The 20,219-nt window shown below is 35.8% G+C and overlaps 3 protein-coding genes across 7 annotated transcripts; all 3 read right to left on the bottom strand.

The window, feature by feature from the left end:
* Nucleotides 1-691: 691 nt before the first annotated feature.
* On the bottom strand, nucleotides 692-9,863 carry LOC111004898 (vacuolar protein sorting-associated protein 35B). Of its 3 annotated transcripts, XM_022276159.2 has the most exons (22): nucleotides 9,666-9,862; nucleotides 9,465-9,561; nucleotides 9,247-9,370; nucleotides 8,811-8,996; nucleotides 8,407-8,494; nucleotides 8,153-8,209; nucleotides 7,975-8,064; nucleotides 7,711-7,833; nucleotides 7,415-7,489; nucleotides 7,287-7,346; nucleotides 6,785-6,901; nucleotides 5,588-5,827; nucleotides 5,446-5,511; nucleotides 5,099-5,188; nucleotides 4,416-4,505; nucleotides 4,010-4,129; nucleotides 3,359-3,427; nucleotides 2,704-2,784; nucleotides 2,389-2,496; nucleotides 2,202-2,305; nucleotides 1,985-2,098; nucleotides 692-1,077 (listed from the first exon to the last, which is right to left on the bottom strand). In XM_022276159.2, the coding sequence occupies exons 1-22, from the start codon at nucleotides 9,756-9,758 to the stop codon at nucleotides 867-869; spliced, it is 2,403 nt and encodes an 800-aa protein (XP_022131851.1). In that variant the 5' UTR covers nucleotides 9,759-9,862; the 3' UTR covers nucleotides 692-866. The 3 variants fall into 3 exon arrangements, with proteins under 3 accessions (XP_022131851.1, XP_087976003.1, XP_087976004.1); XM_088119877.1 differs by lacking the exon at nucleotides 3,359-3,427 and having other exon boundaries at nucleotides 9,666-9,863; XM_088119878.1 differs by lacking the exons at nucleotides 9,247-9,370; nucleotides 9,465-9,561; nucleotides 9,666-9,862 and having other exon boundaries at nucleotides 8,884-9,002.
* A 707-nt stretch (nucleotides 9,864-10,570) lies between these two features.
* LOC111011634 (ABC transporter B family member 13) lies at nucleotides 10,571-16,266 on the bottom strand. 3 transcript variants are annotated; one of them, XM_022285488.2, is made up of 10 exons: nucleotides 15,964-16,266; nucleotides 15,837-15,891; nucleotides 15,085-15,260; nucleotides 14,780-14,980; nucleotides 14,023-14,282; nucleotides 13,551-13,864; nucleotides 13,244-13,467; nucleotides 12,364-13,153; nucleotides 12,031-12,272; nucleotides 10,571-11,936 (listed from the first exon to the last, which is right to left on the bottom strand). In XM_022285488.2, exons 1-10 carry the CDS (start codon nucleotides 16,234-16,236, stop codon nucleotides 10,716-10,718), a joined length of 3,756 nt encoding a protein of 1,251 aa, XP_022141180.1. In that variant the 5' UTR covers nucleotides 16,237-16,266; the 3' UTR covers nucleotides 10,571-10,715. The 3 variants fall into 3 exon arrangements, with proteins under 3 accessions (XP_022141180.1, XP_022141187.1, XP_022141195.1); XM_022285495.2 differs by lacking the exon at nucleotides 15,837-15,891; XM_022285503.2 differs by lacking the exons at nucleotides 15,837-15,891; nucleotides 15,964-16,266 and having other exon boundaries at nucleotides 14,780-14,871; nucleotides 15,085-15,226.
* A 2,415-nt stretch (nucleotides 16,267-18,681) lies between these two features.
* LOC111010153 (uncharacterized) lies at nucleotides 18,682-19,795 on the bottom strand. Its single transcript, XM_022283496.2, has one exon. The coding sequence runs from the start codon at nucleotides 19,518-19,520 to the stop codon at nucleotides 18,930-18,932; it is 591 nt and encodes a 196-aa protein (XP_022139188.1). The 5' UTR covers nucleotides 19,521-19,795; the 3' UTR covers nucleotides 18,682-18,929.
* Between the last annotated feature and the right edge of the window lie 424 nt (nucleotides 19,796-20,219).

Consider the following 20,219-nt stretch of genomic DNA (forward strand, 5'->3'; position numbering starts at 1 on the left):
TTTCGATTCTCTCCTCGAGATCATTCAATCAAACCTTGAAAAAGAACCAGCGTCGCACTTGACGATCCTCATATGTTAGAAATCTCTTACAGGTCACGTGCAATCTATGTGTTTATTACGGAAATAAAATATATATGTATGTATCATAAGTGGGCTTATAAAATATTTATAATATTAAATACTCTTTAAGTTTTTATTTTAAGACTAAAATAAAGGATTCAAGAATTTAGGTGCTAAAATATAATATTTGAAATTTGCAGAGATTAAAATATAAAAATAAATATTTAGCATACTCATAGCAATCCCTTGACCCTTAGCATTAAGGTCTAAGGATGCAACAAATTTCCAAGCAGTGAGAGAAATAGGGAAAATGAATGTTAAAAGAACCATTTGCAATATAGTTTCCACCCTTCAAATAATTTCTCAAATTGTTGTCCTTTTCAAAATCATGAGCTTGTATGTGTATGTGTGTGTATATATATATATATGTATGTATGTATTTATTTATTTAAGTATGCAATGTTTTTTTCTTTTCTTTACAAAACATCCCATCACAGTTCTTAAAAACAGTTTATAAACAAGAACAGAAAATTATTGTGAAAACGGTTCAAAACAAGCTCTTTGCTTTTGAAAGTAAACAAAAGAAATGTTTGGAAAAAAAGAGTGAGACATTCCCACTGGCAGTCACAAATGACACAAGAGCTCCCATTTACCTTCCAACTACATTAGAAACAAAGATTAGATACAAGGGGTTACATAGAATGACAAACACAAAATTTCCTTCAAAACTACAAGCTATATTTAGCAGACCGAACACGAAACAAATGGCTTTACGACACAGAAGTTTTCGAAACTTTACGATTAAATTAAACCTTGATAGAATCATATCTCTCACCCATGACACCACCTTTCTGTTTCTGGAACTGAATGTACCGAAGTGTACTGGTAAAGAAAGCGTCTGAAGCAGGAGTAGTGCTTGGGGAGTCGGTCTGTAATTCCGTTGTTATTAGTTCAATCAAGCCTTGAATTGCAGCATTTGTAATCTGCTGGTTTCCTTTCTCGAAATAGTAAAGGTACCTGAACCGCATAAACATATATTCATATACTAGTATGTATCCATTATAAAGTAACAGAACTGTTCCTATAAAGATTGGCCCTTTTTTCCAAAAAGAGGATAATTACAACAAATGAGAAAAACAAGCCTCCATTATTCGAAGAATGTTAGTAAGGTCAAAAGGGTAAGTGCATTTTAAAAACAAAAAAATATATAAAAAAAATAATAACTTTTTTTTATATCCATGAGTGTCCAGACTAGCTTGCACGCACTTCGACTAATCTCACAGGACAACTGTTTGAACCTGCATTTTTTTGTTAAGGAAACTTATAGGATATTAAATTTTAGGTGGGTGTCTACCATAATTTGAACTCATTCCCTCTAAATTCTTTAGAATTACCTTTGGTCTCTCCGGACTGGTTTCTATGATAACATTTGTCACCAGAAGTAAAATTATAAAGTTATTAGAATTGTGTACAGCAGACAACAGAAAAGAAGCATGCGGACCCATTGATCAAGGAAATTATAAAAAAGTTTTCAAACAGTTTGAAGTAAAAACTAGTGGAATCAGTTAACTCTTTGTATAAACAAAAAAAGCTCTCGAATTGTCATTTAAATTTAAAATTCTGTTCATTTGTATAAACAATAACTTACAAGTTACAACTTTGGTTATAAAATTTAATGTTAAAATGTTCATTTGTATAAACAGTAACTTACAAGTTATCAATTAGTTTGAAGTAATATTTTTGGTCTACTTAACTGGTGGTATTGTTGAAAGATATTTTTAGAAGGCAAGAAAATATGAATTGATGGATAAAATCAATCGTTCGTATTCCAATCAAGGGAAATAATTCCGTTTGACACTTAATTCTGTCATTTAAAAAAAATAAAATAAAATAAAAGAGGAGGTAAAAGCTTCAAAATACTAACTTGTTCAGTATTTCAACGAAAAGTGTGACGGGTCCACTGCTACCCCGTGTAACATTAGCCATCTGTTGAGCAGCATTTGCAATTCGTAGGGCACGCTTTAGGCAAAGAAGAACTCTGTTTACAAAGGGGGAGAAAATCTGTTATTTCTTCTTATGAAACCAGGCAACCTAAGAGTCAAACATGCCAAAAGTTATACAATCAAGCATGAGGGAAGAACCTCTCTCCATCCTTAATGCCTTCTGGTTCATCAACCCAAAAGAGATGCGAGCATGCGTAAACAGCCCTACATTGATCCGGTTTCTTGAGGAGCTTCGCAGAATACTGGCAAAAGGTAAAATGACAATTCAGGATAGGCTATGACATTTGTAAAGGCACGAGATTAAGTAACGTAAATGTATTTTTACCCCAGTAGCCTTGTGTGTCAGAGTATCTCTGTTCTCCACACCAAACACGTTCATCCTCTGGAGGGTCCCAATGATAAGGTGTATTGAAGTTACTTGAGCCTTGGAATCCTAGATGAAAAATAAATGATGCAACAGACGGAAAGAAAAGGAAGCAAACTGCATCAAATATTTGTTGAAATCAAGCAAACCTCATTTCATTGACAGTACCGAAGTAGTTTAGGTAAGGAAAATTTGTTTGTAAAGCCAAAACAGAGAAACGGCTCTTTGTTTTGCCAAAAGTCTAGAAAACTAAAAGACGTCAATATTGATATTTACCGCAATCTCTTCTTCGTAGATTATAAATGCTTGAGTAAAAAACTCATACGCAACAGGCTCAAGATCACAGTCATTTGCTGCCTGAATAAAAGAGAATGAATAGAAGTTAGAAGAAAACTCTGACATGTACAAAGAGAAGATCCATCCATATGATGCTTTTTATTTTTATTGTTTTTATTTGGATCACCAGATTAATATGATTCGGTGAAGTATATATATGGAAACAATTAGCTATAGACAATAATAGTATAAAGTAAAGCAGGAACCAAGAAAATTTTGTAACAGAATTATTTTCCCTATTTCAGCAATAAATTACAATATCTCACCATTGATGAAATTTTCCTTCAAAAAAGTCTCTGAGGCCCAATTTACTAATTAGGATTTTAAACTAAGAAGTAAAAATATCATCCTCCTAGCTGTTTTCTTCACCAGATTAATGATTTCTATATTGCAAGTCTCAATCCAAAATCAGAAGGGGAGTAACATTCCATCTTTCCTCTGTTCACAGGCCTCTGATATCATGATTTTTAACTTGACTTTAAATTGATTCTCATTCTAAAAACCATCAGAAAAAAATATATATATCAATTATAGTTTATATTATTTCAAGATACTATACTGAGAGGTATATATTTAAATCAATTGATATTTCTACCTCAGCACATTCCAGGTATAACCTTAATGCCAGTTCAGGAGCTGGAACAGAGGAAAGAGCCTCAATAAGCTGGAGTCAAAAAAGGAAGCACCACAAGTTATTTCTGGAGCAGCTGAGTTTACAAATACCAGGCGAGAGATTGAGAAAGAAATAAAATATCTCAATGAATCTTGACGATTAAAACTGACTTATCCAACAGATAGCATACAGATGAAGACCAAACAACCAGTAACTCTCCGCTGATAAATCCCAACCTTTCCTATTTTAACCAACAAAGATAGTACAACAAAAGTATTCCGCAACAGTTTCCCTCTGGCTATAGATGAACCAAGCTGAGCTAGTCTCATACTCCATAGTTACTCCCTTACTGACCAAGAAATGTACTTGAATTCTCCATTAAATTTTTAGATTCTCTCGATTGAGTCAAAGTAGGTGTAGAGTGTGTGCTAGTAATGGATAGATAACGAGAATGAGGCACAAATATAATTTACAAATTAAACGCGGTTAAACAGAGTAACTATGTCTGAATCAATATCGAGTTGCAGTGTTGCACAAACTAACATTTGTGAACTTGTAGTATAATCCTCAACACTAATTAAAGCCTTAGGAGAGATATCTGTACCTCCTTTTTAACCAATGGATCTAACTTACCTGATTCAAAAGCTGGAATATTTTCTTTGGTGTAGCATGCATTTCTTCTTCCACATCCCCACTTTCACCTTGCTCTTCTCTCACCACATCCCCATCTTGATTTTGCAACCGTCTAATTAACTGCAAACATAGGAGAAAATTATGTACAGGTATCTTATATTCAGGCAGGTAAATATAATTACTTCAAATGAAATTCTAGAATGGGCAAAAGCATCCATTAGTTAAGAATCCAAGGCAAAAGTCAAAGATGGCTAAATCTAAAGAAATCTAAGCCTTGAAACATGAGTAAGTTATAGGTTCGAATTGTCCATGATCTGAAAGTAAATTCTTCTTCACTAGAATTCTTCAACCACCTGGGATAAACGTGAAACATATCTTTCTTGCATATCGAACAGGAGAAACATACACTGAGAGCAGACAATATCAGGGGAGGAACAGTGAAAGGCAGGCGATTCGGTCCTCCACACAAAATATGCTTCTTCACGGTACATATAATCTGAGATTCGAGAGATGAACAAATTATTATAACAAGGCTAGCATGGGTGCCAAGTTAAAAATCTCAGAAATCTCGAACATAAAGAAATACTTAATAGAACAAAAAGAAATTCGGTATGACCTCTGAAACTGAAAGTGTGCCTTAAGAGATAGAAAATGTAAAGAAATTTAACCAAATTAATGAATTGTCATCACAATTATATAAATGCAGGACTAATTTGTATTTTTTTTTTTTGAAATCCGTGTGTCCGGGCCAGCTTGCGCGCACCTCGACTAATCACGGGTCAACCACCTGACCCTACTACATTTGGTTGACAAGGTAACTCGTAGGATATTAAATCCTAGGTAGGTGGCCACCATGGTTTGAACTCATTCCCTCTAAGTCCTTTACTATTTACAAAGGCCCTTGTTGACCACTTGAGTCATCCCATGATGGTTAGGACTAATTTGTATATCATTAGTTCATTTTAGGTTCTAAAGGGTATGTGAAAAATAAATGAAAACATTGTCGAATGGTGCATGCTACTGTAACTATCTTATTATCAAGAAGTCTTACGTAAATAGTAGAAGCAAAAACAAAGATATCAATTTTACCTTTAACATTTCCACTGGGTCATCATTATGTAGCATGTGTAGGAGGCGGGCAACAGAATTTTGCTCTTCCTTGAAATCCTCTTCGTCGAGCTATTCTCAGAATAAAGACGGGAAAAACAATTAGCTGGAGACACTTTATTTCCTTTTCTGATCCATCCGTATACTCTTTTCCAGGATAATGCAAAAAAACAACTGGCAATAGACAGATGGCACATGCAGATATTGTGTGCACGGGTAGGTGAGAGAGGGCTGACGTAATAAAAGTATCCAAGAAGAGAAGTACAATGATTTGTACCAATAAAGATGGAAAACAAAGAAATTATTCTAATGAAAAGTTACTAATTTACCTCATCGGCAGTAACTTCTTCCAAGTCCTTGATAAGCCCTTTTATTAGTTCAAACAACACCTCAACCTATCATAGAATATATTAAATATAATCCACAAGTGGAAAGAATGATATCATAGAATAGGAAAGAAGCGAACCAAACCTTATCAGCAGTGGAAATGCAAGAGTTATTTTTCATTATACTTTGAATGATGACCATGGCCATAACTTTGTTTGTGGCATTGTCCAGGTGGTCCATGACACGAGGATAATTTGAGAGTGTAAGAGCTGTCACGATATCATTATATTTCTCTAATGGAGCACTGAGAAGCATGACTATTTGTTTTGTTGCTCTAGTATCTTCAAGCTTTGGTTGGCTGGAGAGGTTCTTAACGCATGCTCCCTTTGAAAAGTCCAAAAGCAACAAAAAAAAATTGAAATGAAGATAGGAACGTGCCTTATAAAATGTCCAGAATTAGAATCCCTACATGAAAAGCATTATAGCCATCTGTTATAGTCATGACAAGCAAGGTTGGCTTGCCGGCAACCATGCACATTCATATCGATTAAAGCATCTCCAAAGATGACAGTCTGACCATTTCTCGGTTTTTCAATCTTTTGACTAAAATATCCCCACTTATTTGTCATGCAAGAAAAGCATATAAGTATTTTAGCACTTAAAAATTAGGGGAAAAAATCAGCAAAAAGCCTAGCTACTTCAGCAGCAGTCTTATTTAGCAAATTTTCTCATTGCATCCTTGGCAGCAGCAAAGATCAATGTTCTCGTCTTCCTGTGACTTCAACGGCACCTATGGAACCACCTAGCTTGCTCCAAACTTCTCAATTTTTTTCTTATTTAAACGGGCAGCAATTATTTTTCCTTTATTTATTTCATTTATTATAATATAAAATAGGGAACTTTTAAAGGAAAAATTCATCCAATTATAGTTTTTTCCCCTCAAATTTGGAAAATAAATATTATCCTTCTAATAAAGTTAATCAAAATATCTCCTATTTGTATTTCTAAATTCTTTAAACTTCCTGATATAAGAGGAGATTTCAAATTACTGTAATTTAAGATTTCTTTTTTCCTTCAAACCCTAAGATTTTGATTCGGTTGACATATGATTACTGATGTTCTGATACTACATTATCGACATTGCCAATCAAGAGTGTATATTCAAGCCTACTGTGTAATCTATGTATTTCCTTCTTAAATGACATTGTCACCCAAGGCAATTGTCTCTTCTGTACCTCATGCCAAGGGGTCTACAGAGGCTCGTCACCTAAGAGTGTGCCTACCATCTTAAAAATACTTTTAGGGGTGTTATGAGCATCAAAGACAAGGCTATGAGATTACCAATATTTGGTCCACGTAATCAAGCCGGTCTGGATGAACACGAAGGGTAAATGTCAGAAGGGAGACGTACAATGTTATAGCCCCAACAATAGGCATGTCAACCTGTGCTTCTATTACCTATCAAGAAACAAAATCTGGTCATGCCAAAAAACTTCGCAGTTACCACATAAAGAACATATGCATGTGACATGTTGAAGACAGCATGTAAGCAGAAGCATGAATCAAAAACTTCAGATAATACTTGTAATAAATTATTGTATCTTATTATTTGGGAGAGAGAAAAATTCAACCGTACTCTCAGTTGCAAGTTTGTCAAGTGTTGGATCCAACTGATGATTTTTCTACTTTTTTGGGCTATTTTTACATTTATGTCATTTAGATCATCAATGAGATTGATATGATTAAATCCCTTCTCTTATTTGCACTTGTGTCCTCTTCATATTATCTCTGAATAATGTATAATGCATATGATTGAAGTTAAATTACAAGAAAACTGGCTTACCTTCCCAATGGCATTGCTCAACTTAGCAAAGGCTTCTACATGCAGAAATTCAGGTATTACCTGGCACATCTCAAAATTCAGAAAAATGTGGAGAAGAACAAGGAGAGAGAGAGCAGTTGATAACTTACATCTGCATTTGAAGCAGCATAGTTCGATAGTCTATCCATTAATTGAGATAGAACCATCCTGATATCAACTGTTGCCTATAAATTAAGATTATATTACAAAGTAGAAGTGAAACAAAAGTGTCATCATAGAATCAACTGGTCTTCTCTTTGTAAGCATCACAAATATATTTTATCAAAAAATGGAATACTTTTACCTATCCGTGGCAACAAGTTACAAAAAGCATAATAAACATTTTTTATGATGATAAGATTAAGATTAAAAATAAATCCTACAAAAACTGAGGTAAGTTGTCCACCTGAAGCTGCGGGCAAACACCCAACAATGTCTCAAGCGTCTGTAAATGGTATTCATCTGGAAACACCTGTATAATGCAATCCATCAGATAGTATTGAGCTAACTCATCTTTGCAGTTGACCACCTGTTCATGCAACAAAAAGAATGCAGGTAATCAGAAAGCATTGTAATATTCCTATAAACTTTTAATGTCAAGAAAAAAAATTGGGGAGGAAAATAATAAAAGCAACTTAGACAGAACAATGTTGACTATAAAATTAGAAACCTGCTCCAAGACTCTAGGTAGAACAGCCTGCTTGTACATTTCAAGGTCCACACCCTCTATCTGACTCAGAACATGGAGATTCTTTCCTACCTGGAACAGAAATTACAAGAGAAATGGATAATCTCTCATTCTCTTGAAGTAATGTATGCAGAGTTCTCACAATATTCAGAATTATTACAAGATCACGAAGTTCGCTTCTTTCTTTTTCCTGCTTCTCTCTCAACCGAGCAGGTCCCTGCAGATGAAAAAGTGCAATTGAAGGCCTCAGCTCAGGATCGCCAAAGTGTAGGAATGATTTGCACACACCATAACACCTGCATGGCCAAAAATCATGCCCTCATGGTTCATTTTACCTCCATGGCATGCAAGCACTTGGTGTCATGCACATACAAACTCAGACAAGATGGACACAAGTTCAAATGTTCCACACACCTGAAGCTGAATTCGCACCCAGAGTTTATTCATTTCAGTAAAATTCTGTAGCACAAATTCTACAGCCTCCATGACAGTGTCCGCATCTCTGCAGGGAGCCAAAATTACACTGGATGATGTCAATATTTTGAACTTTCATATTTGCAATACAAACTAATTCTGTTTGTCTACTTTTCCATAAGGGTGAAATGTAGAGTAATAGCTCAAAGTTTTAAAAATACACATCCACATTTTGAAACTAGTTTCTGTAAATTATATTATCAGTGGTTGGTTGCTCTTCACTATCACATTTCTCCATAAAAAAATTACAACAAAAAATGCAAAAACAAAGTAATCAGATTCTAGAATGAAAATCTGCCTTCAAAAAGGAAAAGTAAACAGGTTGAACTATGCAATCATATTACCCTTCGCACTCAGAATTAATATCTAGCAATATGTCTCTACTGACTTGGGCTAGATAGTTTCTTAGAAAGAGACCACGTATTGGATGTTGAACTCCACGACACATTTCTACGAGATCTTTGAGGACCTCCTTCGCTGGGACCTCCTTAGATTTCATGTAGACCGAGCCAACCGTACAAAGGAGATACCTGGATGTCCAAAAGAAAAAAGTTGAAAAATCTACTGAAGCGTCAAAACTATCTGATGGATTGCATTATTCAGGTGAAAACAATGAAACCATTTTTATCCCGAATTGGCCAGTTGCGACGGGATCAGCACTATAGTGAGGGCAATTTCCTCCGGAGAATAAACAAGCAATCAAAAGATAAAGTAGACGATAGTGCACGACCAATTAGATTAAGTTCGACGCCTTATGGACGTTAGAAGATTTTCACTCACAGTCTTGGCAGTATGTTTCCGGCGTGTTGAACTAGCTCATAAAGATCGACCACCGTCACGCCATGCCTACTTTCGTCCTTGAAAAAAATCTCCAACATCCTCAATTCGTCGAAGGCTCGCATATCTAAGTCAACATATAGGGCCGAATAAATCAAATCTCCTTTCAAAGAATCGATCCAGTTTGTAAACAAATGACTAATTATTGGAGAGAATTTTACAGAGTTCGTAATATCTATGTGGTGAAAGCTTCGAAGTTCGAAGCTCCGAGAGCATCTGAGCCGAGTATTTAAGGGCTTCTCTGAGATTGTTCGCATCCTGAGACGACGATAGAACATAGAAGTCAATAACAACAGGCATAATAGGGATTTTGCAACAGAATTGAATCTCAGAAAAAGAATTAGTGTGAAGATTGGAGATACCACGGCTTGATGCATGTAGAAGGCATTGTGTTGAATGCCGGCGATTCCCTCCGCCAGCCATTTCTCTTCATCCTCAATTCCGACCGATAACATATCTTCTTCCTCCCTCTCTCTGAAAGACCACAGAGCCTCCCCGGCGACTGAGCCCTTCCCCCTTTCTGTTGCGAGCAAAATGATTTTGACAGCTAATTTTTATTTAATTTGGCCCCCAATTTTCCTTTAATTGTCGAAATGGAAGTCGTTAAAGTGGGTCGGTAATTAGTAATATGGCGCCAAAGCGCCGTTGATTTTTTACAATTACTCCCTTCTTCGTAACGTGAAATATTAGACACGGTGGTCACTTATATTATGTAATGAAAAAACATTATACCATCAAATAATGTAGTTTTAAATATATTTACTTTTATTTCGGCAAAAATATATGTATATTTTACTTTTATATTTTTATAAAAATAACGTATTGTGTGATTTTTAGTATCTTATTTTATTTTATTTATAATGTCCTATTTTTTATATCCAATGTAGTTCATTTTTATAAAATTTTAATTATTATTATGATCCAAGTATAATATAAATAAACTAATAAAAATTAATGAATCGAAACTTTTTTTTTATAAAAGTCATCTATAATTTAGAATAACAAATCTGCCCTAATTTTAAATTGATTAATAGTCAAGACATAGTTTAATTAATTAAAGTATTTGTACTAAATATCATGTTTTTTAATTTTTATTTTTTATTTTGTTCAACAATATGTTGGATGGAGTCTCGAGATTCAAACTTTCTACATTTTGGTGGGTGGTGTGATAAAAATAATATATACATGATTAATAAATAATTATAGCATTTAAACTAAATTTATATCATTTTAAATTCCAAAATTAAAAACAACAGGTAAACCCATGTAGCTCAAAGGAAAATTACAATCCATTTCTCCAACAGCTTTGAATTTACTAATAATTCATTCTCTACATCTGCTTTGCTATCTCAGCCTCATATCGGAGATGATTTCCATATACAACAGCCACTAAAAATCACGTAAAATAACTACTAAAACGATTGCACAGTCGTTTCCTGTTGGAAATTCACCAACTGTTTATAAACACTATTGGGATTTTTCAACAAGCTATCATGGCTCCCGATTTCAACAACTCTGCCATTCTTCAGCACGGCGATTCTGTCTGCGTCCCGGATCGTCGTCAGCCGGTGCGCCACGATAATTGTCGTCCGGCCTTCCATTAGCCTGTCAAGAGCCTCTTGAACTTGCTTCTCGGAGGCTGCATCCAGTGCACTTGTTGCTTCATCCAGAAGAAGAATGGAAGGATCTTTAAGTATTGCTCTGGCAATTGCTACTCTCTGCTTCTGTCCTCCAGATAGCTGCACTCCTCGGTCGCCAACGTGCGTTTCGTAGCCGTTCGGCATTCTGCTGACGAAACCGTGAGCGTTTGCAGCCTTGGCTGCCTTCATCACTTCAATTTCTGATGCCTCGTGATTGCCATACTTGATGTTTTCGTATATTGTTGTGGAAAACAAAGTTGGTTCTTGTTGAACCAACCCAATTTTCATCCTCAATGATCTCAAGTTGAAGCTTCTGATATCACGCCCGTCAATTGAGATGGTCCCGGAAATGGGGTCGTAGAATCTCATCACCAATGCAATCACGGTGCTCTTTCCTGATCCGCTTTGGCCAACAACGGCTAAACTTTTTCCTGCAGAAACTCTTAGATTCAAATCCTCGAGAATGGTGATATCTGGTCTTGCAGGGTACTTAAAGCTCACATTTCTAAACTCGACATCGCCTCTAATGTCAGTTACCATCTCAGCGGATGGATTGTCGGAATCTATGGCAGTTTTTCGGTAGAGAATGTTGAAGACTGATCCTAATGCTTGTGAGCCCTTTACAATATCAGGTGCAAGAGCCAGTGTTTCTGCTATGGCTAATGATGTGATTATCAAAACCATAAAAGATTTCATGATGTCTCCAAAGTTTGAGTCCTTGTGTTTGATAAGAGTTGATGCATACCAAAGGCCAAGTGCATAGGAACAGAATGCAAAGAATTGGGATATGCCATAGCCAAAGCCTGCAATATGGCCTCTCAGAACTGCTTGCTTGTTGGGTTTGTTTAATTCAAAGGCGAACTGAGTTGAGATCTTATCTTCCGTGCCAAATGCTGCAACTGTCCGTATATTGGCGATGGCTTCGCGTGCTATGGCAGTTGCGCGATTATACGCTCGACTATAGTCTCCACCAAATCCCTTGAGAAATAGTTGCTGCATATTCAACAATATAATTAATGTGAAATGGTTGAACTTTAGCAAAAAAACAAACATAGCCCAAATATTGTCAATGATGTTTAAAAATTACTTCAGTTATTGAAGCTCCAATAAGAAGGGGCAAAGAAGCAACAACAACAGCTGCAAGGCGCCAACTGAATGTAAAGGCAATAATGAATGCAGACACGGTGAGCGCTAAATTCTGTACAATCGTTGATATACGGTCGGCTAAAGCGCTTCTTACTAATGTTGCATCGGATGCCAATATTGATGTCAAGGATCCGGTGTTGTTCTCATCAAAATCAAACCAAGCAACTTCGTTGGAAAGGATGGCTGCAATTAGAATGACAAGCATTATTTAGAATAGACAGAAAAAAGACCAAGTGAATTGTCAACTTCATTTAAGCTGGGAAGATGAAGAAACCTGAGAATAATAGTAGGCGAACACGGGCTGTAAGCCGCTCTCCCATTAAGGTGTAGAAGTAGTGTTGCAGCAAATATATAGGAATGGTGAGAATAGCAACTCCTATGAACACGAACGCAATGTGTTGGACTTCTTCTTTGATTTGAGAATGATGAGGAGAATAAAATGCAGATAGGACATGAGTTATGCCAAGAGCAAACAAAGGAGCTTGAACGCCTGCAAGAATTGCACCTAATGACCCGAGTACTGCATAAGGCCACTCGGGTGCATTTAACTTCAGTAGTTCCCAAATAGATGGAGATGGAGAAGAACTTGCTGGATTCAAGCCTTTGTTAGTTGATAGTGTCTCGCTTTCTCTAAATGACTTGGAATATTGCAGATTGTTCTGAAGACTGAAAGGTTCTCTAAAACTAGAATATCTAGAACTTCCAGAGGGAGATTCTATGCTAGAATCATTCACTTGGTCTGATACTTGCAACTTCACTAAAGCTGCATACTCACCACTCTTCGACATCAATTCCGAATGGTTTCCACTCTCGACAACCTGGCCATTCTTCAGGACGATGATCGTATCAACATCTTGAATTGTGGAGAGTCGGTGTGCGATAATAATTGTCGTTCGATTCGACATAATTCTGTCTAGAGCCTGCTGAACAATGAGTTCTGATTCTGCATCAAGAGCACTGGTTGCCTCATCTAGAAGTAATATTTTTGGATTTCGTAGAACTGCTCTTGCAATTGCAATCCTCTGCTTTTGCCCACCTGAAAGTTGAGTCCCTCCCTCTCCGACCTATATACACCGATGCTCGGGGCTAAATTTTGTTCAAAATAAATGACGTTCAGATAGGAGTTTAACGTTTAAGATTAGAGAGACACAAACCTGAGTAGAGTAACCATCTGGTAGTTCTTGAATGAAGGAATGAGCATTGGCAGATTTAGCAGCTTCAATGATCTCATCCATGGCTGCATTTTCTTGACCAAGAAGAATATTGGAAGCAATTGTAGTGGCAAATAACGCAGGCTCTTGACTAACCAACCCCATCTGTCTTCTCAGCCATTTTAACTCAAGAGACCTAAGATCATGTCCATCCAACAGTATTTTACCTAGTAAACTTCAAACAATAAGCCAACAAACATGGGATCATAGCACAACCAAAACAAGAATGTTGTGTCGTGATTCAACCAACCTGAAGAGGGTTCATAGAATCGCTGAACCATGGAGACAATGGTGCTCTTTCCCGAGCCACTAGGGCCAACTACTGCAACTGTCTTTCCAGCACTTATTGAGAAGCTCAACTTATCAAAGATCAGTTGGGGTCGAGAGGGATAAGCAAAGGAAACCTCGGAAAACTCGATTCTTCCTGCTACATTTGACAATGTTACTCCATTGTTGGAGCTTGTATAAGAGTTGGAATCTTTGTCAATCATATTGAAGATGTTGGCTGCAGCCACCCTGCCTTTGGCAATGGCAGCAAGATTCGGCATAGCTTGACCGAGTGCGCTGAAAGATAAAGAGACTTGATAATGGAAAAAGGAACACGAGATTCAGTCCTTTAAACTTTAGTTGGTAACAATTTAGTCCTATATATTGAATTAGCCTCTAAACTTGTAACAATTTAATTCTTAATTTACTTTAGTCAGGGATTAAGATGGACTTACAATCCACTGAAGATGACATTTATGATCGTCGAGAAGGCTTTCCCCCCATTTGTTGCGTGGTGGAGGAGCAGTATGGCAGCGTACCAAAGAAGCAGAGCCCAGGCGCAAAACAGGAGACTGTATGTAAATCCTACGCCAATGCCTTTTGCAAAACCACTGCTCTTCCCCAATTTCAGTGCATTTTGAAGCGACTCAGAGTATTTATCCACAGCTTTACTCTCTCCTACATACGAATACACTGTTCGAATCTGTGCAATAACCTGAAGGAAAAAAGGCCAGCAAAACAGTGTATTATATGTTTGGTTTAAATCTTATTTTGATACCTTTTTCTGTCCTAGAATCAATGTCACTGTCACTGTGACCAGGACTCGAATACAAGACATTATGGTAGGTAATACCACAAGGCCCCATGTCCTCACCACTGTGTCATCCCCTGACTAAACTTTATTTTTACATAAATTATCAAGATTACTATATTTTGGTCCCTTAAAATGGTTCCTAACTATTTTAATAACTTAGAGTATATACGTTACTAACATGTTAACATGAGTATATATTCAAACTACATAGTAAGCCATATTCAAACTACATAGTAAGCAAGAACCGAAAATGGTTATTTTTAAAAGTCTCGAGAATAAAATAGACATCGTGAAAGTTCATCAACCAAATCAGTTGTTTCTCTAAATGGAACCAACCAAAAAGTTCAGAATTAAAACGTATATTTAAAATTTTGTTGTAAAATGAGAACGTTATTTACCTCTTCTGCCGTCTTTCCAGCTTGAGCATAGGAAGCTTCACCTTTTTCAGACAAAGTGGACATGATAATGGTGTATGCACCTCCTGCAATGGCTACCAGTGGAACAATGGCCAAAGTCAGAAGAGTCAGTTTCCAAACAGATGTAAATCCAATGGCAAATCCCACTATGAACTGAGAGAAATAACGCAAAGCATGTCCTGTCTGCAACAAGAAAATTCTGTTACTTAAAACTTGGAGCAATCAAATCTCAGACAATCCTACTCTTTTGTTCTGTTAACGTTGTACTGTACTGTACAAAAATTTACCTTGTCGCCTATTGCATCTTGAACCAGAATCATATCACTTGAGATGTGGAATATTATGTTGCAATCTCTAGCCTCTGTGTCGAAAAAGTTTATATCTTTCTTCAAAATTGACTTTAGATACTTCACTCGCAACCTCGCCGTCTGCCTCTCCCCCGTTTGCATCCAGAAAGCCACACCTACAAACAAAACCTTCATAAGACAACAAACCGGGCAGAGCAAAAACAATTCAAATTTCTAAGAGCCCATTTGATAACGTTTTCGTTTTTTGTTTCCAATTTTATTAAGAAACTTAAAGCATTTAACAGCTACTTATGTTTTTTGTTTCTCATTTTTAAGAAACATTCTCAAAATTACGTAGAAATATTTGAAACAATGCAAACAAATTCCTTGTTTCTCGTTCCCATCTCTAATTTGTTCAAAAACATAAATAAAAATTCTTGAATTCATAGGTGTTGGGTGCATGGAACTCCATTTTTCTTCATTAAAAAAAAAAGAAGAAAATATAAATAAGAAACGGAAACGTTTAACGGAACCTAAAGTTTTCTCTCTAATTCAACCTCAACCTGGAAGACCAACCCGAAAGACTAAACAGTTGGCAAACTCTTGAGTTATGAATATAGGTAAATTTAATATTTTCAATATATTCTAGCAACCGTTTCATGTGTTGCAAACATCAGCATGAAGCTCGACATAGTAATTTGAACTCAGAAACTCCTGCTCTAAGCATCCAATCGTATGGGATTTTGAATTACCTATCCATGCTGATGCCATGACAATGAGGCCCAAATAGACCAAGTACAGAGCATTCTGCCAATGCAAAAATAAAAAACAGAGTTTTTAAATGATATACTGATAGAAGATATAATGTAAAGAATGTACCTCAACAACACGAGAAGACAGTCTATGGGGATGTCTTGACAAATGCCCCAAAGAATCAATCATCCGACCAAAGAGAACAAAGAAAACAGGAAGGGCAGCCCCATGAACAAACGCCCCTAAACTTCCAAATAGCATCAGAAAACAGTCAATAGCATCAGCAGCAGCAAACAGACCAGAAAAAGAAACACTTTTGTTTTTTCTTGGTTTGTCTTCCCGTTCCTCCATTTTCGAACCTGGATCTTGGTCTAATCCCCCATTGGAGGCAAGCTCCATGTCGAAGTTGTAAAGAGGATGAGAAGAACCAAATTTCATGGCTTTTTAAAATATGAAAGAGAAAAAAAAAAGGTGATTCATAAATGTAAAAGCTAACCAACAATGCGGCGACTCAACTGCCGTTTGATTATGGCATTTTTCCATGAAATCAACCCAACAACTCCATTAATTCCCAAATTTGTGGTGGGAAACTTCTAATTTGATTATGATTGGGACCCAGTTTGGAGTTTGGAGGAAATGGCAACTTTTTCATGTGAGGAGGGGCTTGAAAAACCAGTTTGTGCATTAATGGGGTCAATGGGTGAAGAAATAAGTGGGTTTTTTTTTGCAGTTGGCCATGTCTATTCTGATCCACCCAAAAGAATTACTGATTTTCAGAATTGATCAGATGGAAGGAATGAAATTTTCAACACATCTAGACTGAATATGAGGGTTATACTTACACGTGAAACTGAGAATTTAAACTCACGATCTTCCAATCGAATACCATTATAAATATAGTGCAGCATGTTCAAATTATAAGATTTACTCTTGAATGATCCAGCCTTGTGGTTATGGGAACTGCCGCCAGAATTGTTCATAGGCACCATTAATTTTGAAATGAATGGTATGGACTTTCAAAGGAGGACTGAAATTCCTTAACTACCCTTTTGCATGTGGGGTTTCTCTTTAATGCCACCTTCACAAATAATAACACATTTTTGCCACCAAAAAATGCCGCTAATAATACAGCATAAATTGACAATAATGGCTATAACATGCAATGTATTTTGCAAAATGTTAATTTTATTTTAAATTGTTTATTTCTAAATTGGAATTGCAAATCAGTACTACTAATAAATATTGAATCATATAGACTACACGATACTTGAAAGTTGGAAATATTGGAGTGGCTCAGTTTTGGTCAGAATTGGGCTGAATTTTTTATGAGGCCCAATAAGAGGGACTAGGGTCCATGTTGGATATCGTGGCAACTAACTATTTTAATACTGAACTATACATAATTTTGTAAAATGAATGTTAATTATAAAAATAATATAAATTTTGTCTGTTCGCGAATTATATAAAATCACTATTTATGTCTTCTTCTTCTTTTTTTTCTTTTAAGAGGCACGGTTCAAGTTAATATCTTGAATATAACAAATCAAATATTTAACAATAACTTAACATGTTTATAATCTTTATTTATGACCTGAGCATAGTTTATAGTTACCTGAAATAGATATAAAATTTCGACGGTGATTGACATGTATCTCAAATTAAGAAGGTTATGAGTTGTAGTATTAAAAAAATATATTTACAATGATTATTGATCTTATTTAATAATAAAATTATTAAAGATAAAAAAAATATTTAATATTGAATCTCAATAATTAAATAATACATAATGTTAGAATCCATATAAATGAATTAAATTTACCCAACCCATCAACTTAAGCTTTTTGGTTGAGTGGTGGTTTGTTCATTCTTGAGACATAAGAAGAAAATGCGATGAAGAACAAAAAAATTGTAGCTATACAAAATAATATGTGAATTGAGATATATGAGATTACAAGTTAGGACTTATAATAAGGAGTTAGGGACATAATACTCGTGTTGTTGCCATTATTTTCCCCTTTTCCCCTCTCCATTGCAAATGAGTCTTAATTTGTTTGGTATTTTCTTATAAGATTTTTTAATCCATCGCATGTCCAATTTACTTTTTTTTAAAAAAAAAATCTATGCTTTAGAAATCCCATTCAACAACCGATAGTGTGGTTCAAATTTCAAATAAAATGCATTAAAATTTTCATTTTATGAAATAGTAAGTAAATTGTTTTATTTTAATAATATATTTTTTTTATGTCCGTGTGTCGGGACACCTCGACTATTTTAAAAATAATTTATTAATGTCATTAACATTTTAAAAATAATTTAATAATATCTTTTGATGCTGTTGATATTTTAAAAATAATTTATTAATAATTAAAAAACATTTGTATTCATATGTATTTATTTATTATTATTGTTTTTTTTACATATTGTTTTTTTAGTTGAACATGATTTCCATTCATATTTGAATATCCCCAAAAAAATTATAATATTATACCATTGTCACTATTTTATATTTATAAATAATGTTATTATTTAAAAACGACTTAAAAAATTACAATAAGACTAGTATGCTAAAGTGAGCGTAGCTCAACTATTATTGACATATACCTCAAACCATAAAGGTGTGAATTCGATCCCGTTTGTACTAAAAAAATGTGACTAGTATGACTTAAAATGTAAATTCACAAAATAACTATTTTCAGTCGAATAGTATAGATGAAAATATAAAAATCAAACTTAAAATGCGGATATCTCAAAGATTGAGGAGCCCTTTGGACTATTGGTGGATGGATCGATTATATAATAGGGAAAATATACAGTAGCTATATATAAATAAACAATAAGCATAATTTAAATGATAAAATAAAATCATTATCAAATAACAAAGTTCACGAATTTAATTACCCATACTTCCAATTCAAAAATACAGATTGGAAAACAGAAAAGGAAAAAAAAATCACACCGTGAAATAAGAAATATTTTATACGATTACTTAAGATTAGAGTTCCCCATGACAGAAAAAAAATAACGCATGAAGAAACCCCTTTTCTGGCTGATACCTTAATCCCCCAGCGGATTCAATGCACACGAATACGGCTTCAACGGAGGCGCAGAAGCCGCCGGAGATCGTCCGCCGTGGTGGCGCCGTCGTCGACTCCGGCGGCCTCCACATTGCAATTGAGCTTCGCCGGCCTCAAACAAAACTTGGGCAGCGGCAAGCTGCTGGGCGGCGGAGAAAGCGCAAACAAACACCCCGACAGATCCAATTCCTCGACTTTAACGACCCTCTTCGCCGCCGCCGCCGTCGAGGAGGTTCTAGAAGCAGCCCGCCGATCAACCACGGCCGGCGAAAAACTTTTCTCTGATCTCTTAGCGGATTTGGATTTCTTGGGGTTGAGGGAGTGGGACCGGGCCGGTTGAGAAGGGAGAGAGCGGTGCGGCCGTAGAATCGGCGGCGGAAGGAGAGGCGGTGGTTGGAGTTGGATGAAGGGGTGAAATTGGTGGCCGTGGATTATTGACGGAGCCGAGAAGAACCGCGGCGGCGTGCGCAAGAGACCGCCGTGGTTGTTACCGGCGGCGGCGGCTATATTTTCGAGATTGTAGTTATAGTTATTGTTTGAAATTGGAAGTGATCTGGTTTGGTTGTAGCCGGCAGGGGGCGGTCGGTCTAGAAAATATGGATCGGCCATGTCGGATAAGTCAGATCCAAAGGCTGTGATTGATCAGAAATCTGAAAAAATGGATTGGGAAAATTTTGGACTACAATTTTCTCGGGAAAATTAAGAGGTGAGAATTTTTACAAATTTTTAGAAAGAAATTTGAGAAGAGTTTCCTTTTTTTGCTTTTTACGATTAAAAAAGAGAGAAAAGAAAGAAAACATGCAGACGAGTACGGAACTATGCGATGCGACCTGTTAATACCCCAGAAAGAAGAAACCCGGTGGGAGGGGTTTGGATTCACTTCCTCCGTGTATCCTTTTATAGAAAGACGGCACCAAACTTCTTACTTTTTTTTTTAATTTTATTTATACAATTAAAATATAGGTTGGGTAGGTTGACACTTATTTGATATAAGCAAATTTTAATTTTAGATCAGGTCGGTAATTCAATTAGTTAAGTCATTACTAAGTTGTAAAGTTTTAAATTTTATCACTCCACTATTGTTCAATTCAAAAATATATATATATATAATTTAAAATATTTAGGTATTCATGTCTTTTATAATAAATACTAAATTTTGTTAAAGATCATTGAAAAGATATGAGACTTAACAATGGTTTATAATAATAGACATGGCCACTCCTCTCTTTGCCAATTGATTTTGAGATGGAACCCATGAATATTGATATAGTATCAAAGTAAAAAACGTTCAAACAAGCATCCGGTATT

The sequence above is a fragment of the Momordica charantia genome, assembly GCF_013281855.1.
Source record: "Momordica charantia cultivar OHB3-1 chromosome 11 unlocalized genomic scaffold, Mcharantia_2.0 BLBB01000011.1, whole genome shotgun sequence".
Classification (NCBI taxonomy): Eukaryota; Viridiplantae; Streptophyta; class Magnoliopsida; order Cucurbitales; family Cucurbitaceae; genus Momordica; species Momordica charantia.

Excerpts from the sequence above, each read along its gene's own strand:
- LOC111004898 (XM_022276159.2), bottom strand. The coding sequence starts at position 9,758 with ATGTTATCGGTCGGAATTGAGGATGAAGAGAAATGGCTGGCGGAGGGA. Across the intron at positions 7,347-7,414 it reads ATGCTGCTTCAAATGCAGAT|GTAATACCTGAATTTCTGCA; the intron begins GTAAGTTATCAA and ends GAGATGTGCCAG. Across the intron at positions 6,902-7,286 it reads TGAGCAATGCCATTGGGAAG|GTAATAGAAGCACAGGTTGA; the intron begins GTAAGCCAGTTT and ends GTTTCTTGATAG.
- LOC111011634 (XM_022285488.2), bottom strand. The coding sequence starts at position 16,236 with ATGGAGCTTGCCTCCAATGGGGGATTAGACCAAGATCCAGGTTCGAAA. Across the intron at positions 15,892-15,963 it reads TGTCTTCTCGTGTTGTTGAG|AATGCTCTGTACTTGGTCTA; the intron begins GTACATTCTTTA and ends TTGCATTGGCAG. Across the intron at positions 15,261-15,836 it reads CATGGCATCAGCATGGATAG|GTGTGGCTTTCTGGATGCAA; the intron begins GTAATTCAAAAT and ends TTTTGTTTGTAG.
- LOC111010153 (XM_022283496.2), bottom strand. The coding sequence starts at position 19,520 with ATGGCCGATCCATATTTTCTAGACCGACCGCCCCCTGCCGGCTACAAC.